This window comes from Scyliorhinus torazame, chromosome 5, assembly GCF_047496885.1.
Source record: "Scyliorhinus torazame isolate Kashiwa2021f chromosome 5, sScyTor2.1, whole genome shotgun sequence".
NCBI lineage: Eukaryota > Metazoa > Chordata > Chondrichthyes > Carcharhiniformes > Scyliorhinidae > Scyliorhinus > Scyliorhinus torazame.
The window spans coordinates 219,060,774-219,068,198 of record NC_092711.1 but is presented as its reverse complement, the minus strand read 5'-3'; the positions used below and the strand labels follow the sequence as shown (position 1 = coordinate 219,068,198).

The following is a 7,425-nucleotide window of genomic DNA, read 5'->3' as shown; positions in this document are numbered from 1 at the left end:
GATTTCTTATTAGCTGAAAAGAGAGGCACTTGTGCCCTGATTGGAAGTGACTATTGCACGTACATCCCTGATAACTCAGAGAAAATTGATAATCTGGTGGATCACATTTGTAGAGAGGTAACAAGATTACATGAAAATGAGGGATGGGACTTGGCTTTGGATGGTAGGATCGTTAGGACAGAGGATTGTGTTCTGGATTACAATCACCATTGTAATCTTGATTGTCGTATGGTTACTGTTTTAATGTTGCCCAAGATATTTTTATTGTACTAACACGGGAACAGCCCTAGCCGCCTTGCCTCCTTGCTACCAGGCTCATAACACGCAGTGAACTGTCATATGTCCGTTCCCCTTACATTATAAACCACCCTTCCCTACGGAGGACACGATAATTTACTAAAAGGTGTTGATCAAAATACCAACAAGGAGGGAATTGTGGAAGGGAAATTAATGAGTTGCCAACTTAGAAGCATGCTGGGAAATGCTTGACTATATAGTTTAACACAGCTTTTGGACAAAAATAAGTAGGTCAGGTAACATAAACGAAATACTGCTTAATAATTTGGTCTCAACCTTATTATGATAACACATTGTCCTCCGAAAGATAACAAAATGTGTACTCGCGTTTTTAGCCAAGGGCGAGAACATATGTACTATGTATTTCATCATACGTACTTTCCAAGGTCTATTTAATATAAACATGGCTGTTTACTTCAAGCTGTTATTACAGACTATAAAGATATGGGGCGCTATTCTCCCCCCCCACGCCGGGTGGGAGAATCGCCAGGGTGCCGCATGAATCACGACACGCCGCCCCGACCCCCGCACGCGATTCTCCCACCCCCCGGAAACCATCGGCGCGACACGACACGACAGGTTCCCGCCGGCGCCGTCCACACCTGGCCGCTGGCGGCGGGAACTCTGCGGGAACGCTGGGGGGGTGGCCTGTGGGGGGGGGGACCTCCTTCACCAGGGTGGCCTCCGATGGGATCTGGCCCGTGATTGGGGCCCACCGATCAGCGGGCCGGCTTCTCCCCCCCCCCGGGCCTACCTCCTTCCGCGCGCGGCCCCAGAACACCGGCGCCATGTTGGTGAGGGGCCGGCGTGCGTAAGACGTTCCCCGCGCATGCGCAGGATTGGAATGCCCCAACTGAGCATGTGCGGGTTGGCGCGGCGCCCATTTGGCACCGCGTAAGGATGCTGGAGCGGCATGAACCGCTCCAGCGCCGTGCTGGCCCCCTATGGTGGCCAGAATAAGTCATGCCCGGACCCTGTTCGCACCGTCGTGAAACGCAAAGGTGTTCACGACGGCGCGAACACTTGGCCTCCATATCGGAGAATCGCCCCCATGCTTTCTTCAATCGAATCTCAGAGTTCGGTGGACTGGCTATGCAGCCAGAACTTTGTGTAAATAAATTTTCTTAAATCGAACCTCGAAGAATTTGTCTTTATTATAATTTCCACGATAATCCCAAACAGAACATCCATCCCCCTGTTTACTTCATGACTAGGAATGCTTCCTTTCATCTCCAAAACACCTCTCGCCTCAGCTCCTATATTTTGCTCACTACTGCTGTTACAGTAATCTATATGTCACCACCTCAGTGCTCAACTGCTTCAGTGATTTGCTTGCTGCTCCTCACCCTCTGTGCAAATGACATCACTCTAGTTGTCTTACACAGTGTTTCCTTGCACTGGTGGTACTGGTGAAAGCACAGTGCTGAATGAGTAGATGTTGATCCCAGGGCCACGTCTGCCCCAGTGCCAAGGCTTGTATAGCCATGGTGAGAGACGCATTCTTTTGCAAGGCCCTACAATCACAGATTGATATTAATAGAGCAACCTCAAAAGTCTTTCACGGGAATATTACAAAAGAAACTATGACACAGAGGCATGAAGGAGATATTCAGTCAAATGACAAAAAGCTTGGTCATGCCGATAGGTCTTAAGGAGTGTCTTAAAGGAGGAAGGTGAAGTAGATCATAAAGTCCTGGTTCCCCAGCATCGTGTTTAGGGGGATCGCCATTCAATCATGGCTGATATTTTCTCATCCCCATTTTCCTGCATTCTCCCCAAAACCCCTGATCCCCTGATCTAACTCCAGAGCAACTTTAAACACCCAGACTGAGCCTCGCATGGGACCCACCAGCCCCCCGCTCTCCCCCTTACACACACATACACAAACCCTCAGGGGACCCACCACACCACCACTCCCAACCCCGGCCCAGCACGCTCCCCCACCTTACTCCAGCCCACACCCACCCCCAGCCTGCCCTCTGCCACAATCACCCCCAACTGACCCCCCCCCAAAAAAAAATTCTGTCTATTAATCACCCCACACTTGACAAGCATAACTGTTCCACAAAATTTAACACTGAATAATCAGGTCGTAACATTCAGACAAAGGCATCTGTAGTTTTTAATAAATAATTACACAGCCCAATATCTATTGTTAGATTCCAGACTGATACACAAGGTCACTGATTTGAGATGACAGAACAGGTCAAATTCTGTTTCTGTTACAAGAGATTCAAAGACTTTTCCTCACTTTTTGGGAACACATCCTTTCATTCTTATACCAACAACCTTTGGTCAACAATGACCGAATATGTCAAATCCCACTTTTATTATCTCATTGAGGGATTTTGGGCATCAAATTGCATGATCCTGTCATTGTTCTTTGACAGTAATAATAGCTGATTGATCACGAGTACTGACAGGCAGAGTGATCTGGGCGTGCATGTCCGCCGATCACTGAAAGTGGCAACGCATGGGATAAGGTGGTCAAGAAGGAATATGGCATGCTGGCCTTAATTGGTTGGGGCATTGAATATAAAAATTGGCAAGTTATGTTGCAGCTGTACAGGACCTTAGTTAGGCCTCATTTGGAATATTGTGTACAATTCTGGTCGCCACACTACCAGAAGGATGTGGATGCTTTGGAGAGGGTACAGAAGCGGTTTACTAAGATGTTGCCTGGTATGGAGGGCATTCGCTATGAGGAGATGTTAGATAAACACGGTCTGTCCTCACTGGAACCACGGAGGTTCAGAGACGACCTGATAGAGGTCTACAAGATTATGAGTGGCATCGACAGAGTGGATAGTCAGATGCTCTTTCCTAGGGTAGGAGAGTCAAGTACTAGGGGACATAGGTTTAAAGTGCATGGGGAAAAGTTTAGAACAGATGTGCGAGGCAGATTTTTTTTACACAGAGGGTTGTAAATATATGAAACACGCTGCCTGGGGAGGAGGTGAGAGCAGATACGATAGTGGCATTTAAGGGGCATCTAGACAAATATATGAATAGTTGGGAATGGAAGGATACGGACTCCGTAAGTGCAGACAGTTTTAGTTTAGGCAGGTACCATGGTCGGCACAGGCTTGGAGGGCCTTAGGGCCTGTCCCTCTGCTGTATTGTTCTTTGTTATTCTTTGATAACGCACTTCATATTGCCATACACAGTACAAGAAAACGTGGCTTTTTAGGACTTGGTGAATTGGCAGATGGCCAGAGACACTCGATTCAAATTCAAACTGTGATTGCTTGTCACTTATAAGCAGCAGATGTAGTGAACGCAAAATTATTTGAACCAGAAAGCATCTGGTGTGGCTGCTCCTATCTCCACTGGGACTCAAGCAGTTCTGGCTGCATTTACAGGCAATCACACCTCTCAAAAGCGCTGAAAAACTGCAATGGGAGAAAAAATATTTGCGTAAAACTAGGAGTTCGCCAATGGTATTAACACACAAAGAGTCAAGACCTATTTAGATAGATGTTTGATGGCAGGCACAGATATGATAGGCCGAGGGGCCTCCTTCTGTGCTGTAAAACTTTAAAACTCTATTATTACATGTACTGTTCAAGCAAGGTGTGGCAGATAATTGGACCTGGATCACCAGACATGGTTCAGCCCTCTTTTTAGCATCATGCATTTCCGTCTTCTCTGCAGTAAGAAGTCTTACAACACCAGGTTAAAGTCCAACAGGTTTATTTGGGATCACTAGCTTTCGGAGCGCTGCTCCTTCATCAGGTGAGTGAAGAGGTGGTTTCTACAAACACATATATAGATAAAGTCAATGATGCAAGATGAAACTTTGAATGCGAGTCTTTGCAGGTAATTAAATCTTTACAGGTCCAGACTAATGTGACTGGAGAGAGGGATAATCACAGGAAGAACAGCGACCACGACACCACACAACCCTGCAATGGCAACCTCTGCAAGATGTGTTAAATCATCAAAATGGATACCACCATTACACATGAGAACACCGCCCACCAGGTACGCGGTGCATACCCGTGCAACTCAGCCAACGTTATCTGCCTCATACGCTGCAGGAAATGATGTCTCGAGGCGTGGTACATTGACGAGACCATGCAGACGCTGCGACAACGTATGAATGGACATTGAGCAACAATCACCAGGCAGGAATGTTCCCTTCCTGTTGGGGAACACTTCAGCAGTCAAGGGCATTCAGCCTCTGATCTTCGGGTAAGCGTTCTCCAAGGCGGCCTTCAGGACGCGCGACAACGCAGAATCGCTGAGCAGAAACCGATAGCCAGGTTCCGCACGCATGAGTATAGCCTCAACCGGGACCTTGGATTCATGTTGAATTACATTCATCCCCCACCATCTGGCCTCGGCTTGCAAAATCCTACCAATAGTCCTGGCTTGAGACAATTCACACCTCTTTAACCTGCGATTATCCCTCTCTCCAGTCGCACCTTCTAGACCTGTAAAAACTTAATTACCTGCAAAGACTCGCATTCAAAGTATCATCTTGCATCATTGACTTTGTCTATATCACTCACCTGATGAAGGAGCTGCGCTCTGAAAGCTAGTGATTCGAAACAAACCTGTTGGACTTTATCCTGGTGTTGTAAGACTTCTTACTGTGCTCACCCCAGTCCAACGCCGGCATCTTCGCATCATTCATATTTCTCGAATAAATTCCTATGTTAATTTTGAATGTGGACACTGTCTATATAAACGTGTCACGCTGTAAGCATGCCCCTCCTGCGAATTGCATAATTGTACAACAGCAGCAATTAGAGTTTACAGTCATTTTCATTACAACATTTGGACAAAGAAATTTAAACATCGATAAAGAGTTGACTTAAGGTGTGCACACATGCAAGATTTTTAAAACTATATAATGGATGGTTATTGCACTGGAGATGCAGGGTAGATGAGTATTAATGCAGCTTCAGTTCCTGCTTTTTTTCACCCCATCTTGATCATATATGCCATTCCTCCAACACCTAGAAGGGCAAGGGCAGCAATGCATAGAAACACCATTATCTCCAAGTTCCTCTCAAAGTCACCACCATACTTGGCCGGGCACAAATTGATTGTTACTGGATTAAAATCTTGGAACTCGCTGCTGCAAAGCATTGTGAGACTAGAACAGCACATCTTTAAGGATGAGGTTCCACCACCCATGCCCTTTAAAGTCAACTAGGGCTGGGCAATATATTCTGGCCTTGCCAGTGATGCCCACATTCTGTGTAAATTAAAAAAAACACTTTCCAGCGCTCCGGGAAGATGTGTACCAGTAAATAATAACAAGTAAGTGGTCCACCCTTGAAGAAGATTGGCAGATTTAGGATAGCTAACAGACACACTTTTCACCCAAGCTTTCGATACCTTCCTAGGAATCTGGAAACTTCTGGACAAACTCCCAAAATGGATGGAAATTATCTTCAAAATAGAATGAAAATTCAATTTTAACTCTGGAAAATTATCAATGATATAAAAAAAAGTCCCATGAGCATGGTGAAAAGTAACATCACAGGTGTGGACTAGTAGTCTCTTGTCAACTGTAGCTGTGTTTTTCACATTTGTCCTTCCCGGAGAAATTCCCTGATTAATATTAACATGCTCCCACAGACTGCAACCCTCACACACCCTCCCTGCCCCCGTACATAGTGGGACACTTTCCTGTGACCCAAAATAAATATTAACATGTTCTTAGGCTCTCCGCTGAAAACATTAACACACTCACAGGTGCCCATTGCCGAAACACTGCATCAAGAAACAAATAACTACGCTGGCAAGTCAATAATGCACAGAAATCTGTTGATGGACATACTGTAATCCAAATAGTATCAAAAGGTGCAAATCGCAGTCTCTCCAAGGACTTCCAAGACAACAGCTTCAAAAACCATGGGCTGTGTGATTGTTCTTAAGATGATAACTTTGCAATGCAAGGTGCACAGGCACATAGCCCTAATATTGCTGCTGCTGCTGCAGTAACGCGAGATTTCTTCTGATATTTTATTGCAGTTTTAACCTGGTCGCTCGACTGCGAAATGTAGTCAACTGTCCGCAGCACGTTATACTCAATGCTGTTTACAACTTCTTGCTGCTCAGTTACCTGCATCTCAAAGTGGAGGAAGAGTTCATGGAGTTCGACAATCTGCGATTCAAGAACCAGTAGTTGCCTGTGGCGCTCATGGGCGAGAGCCAGATGCTGTTTGGCTTTGAGGGTCTCCAGGTCCTGGCCGACAATTTGTGGGGGTGCAAGGCTCTCCACCAAGTGGTCAACATCCTCATCCTGGAGTTGCAAACCCGCCAGCTGAGTCTGTCGGGCAATTTGCTGTTTCAACCTACCAACGTATTCAGTATCCTTCACATAGTGAAAAGATAGGATTTCCTGATAGCGGGCTGTTAGTGCGTTGAACTGGCACTGGCGAATCCGGCATTCGACCGACAACTGCTCATCATCCCTCCTCTCAGAAAGTTTGGCTTTCATCTCATCCAGCTGTGACTGAATGAGTTTGGCTTCCTGAATAAACTCGTGCTTTACATCCTTTAGGCATTTCTTTTCCTTGTAGATGCTGTCTTTTGCAGTCCCACAAAGCACCTTTGCTTGTTTCTTCTGAATACTGGAAACCAGCTCTTCCAGTTTACGAAGGTGTGAGGAAATAGATGAAACGTCGTTAAAAACTGGGTCAAATCTGCTGAGTCCTGACCCTTCAAACATTGGATTATCAACTCCACAGAACACATTGTCAGCCGGGCTCTCCTCCGCAGTTTTGATCAGCTCCTCCAGTCTGTCCTTCATTCTGGCAGAGGTGCATCTGACTCCCATCTACACTTTCTGGTCAAGCAATCAACTTCCTTGAATGAATCATCTGATTTTGTAGCTTGATTATCTAGACGTCAGTGCCAAATATTTGTGTGCGATAGAACCAACACCCAATCGTAATCTTGTTTTCCCTTTATCACATGATGCCCTGATTATAAATACATAATGGGCTGAATCACACACCCAAAAAGTATATTTGTTTACTGAACTGATAAAACACAGCCTGGGCTATGCGATCGTATATTAGGACCCGTCCTGCTTCCTGAAAAGACTGAGCTGTAAGCAAATGGAGTAGATTTCATTCTTGACGCACTTTTAGAATTAAGATGTTGTAA

The 7,425-nt window shown here is 45.7% G+C and overlaps 1 protein-coding gene across 1 annotated transcript; it reads right to left on the bottom strand.

Moving 5' to 3' along the window:
- Window positions 1-2,395: 2,395 nt before the first annotated feature.
- On the bottom strand, window positions 2,396-7,090 carry LOC140420950 (syntaxin-1A-like). The gene has a single exon (XM_072505141.1). It carries the CDS (start codon window positions 7,064-7,066, stop codon window positions 6,185-6,187), a length of 882 nt encoding a protein of 293 aa, XP_072361242.1. The 5' UTR covers window positions 7,067-7,090; the 3' UTR covers window positions 2,396-6,184.
- Between the last annotated feature and the right edge of the window lie 335 nt (window positions 7,091-7,425).

What these genes read in the sequence shown, in the direction of transcription:
- LOC140420950 (XM_072505141.1), bottom strand. Translation starts at nt 7,066, where the DNA reads ATGAAGGACAGACTGGAGGAGCTGATCAAAACTGCGGAGGAGAGCCCG.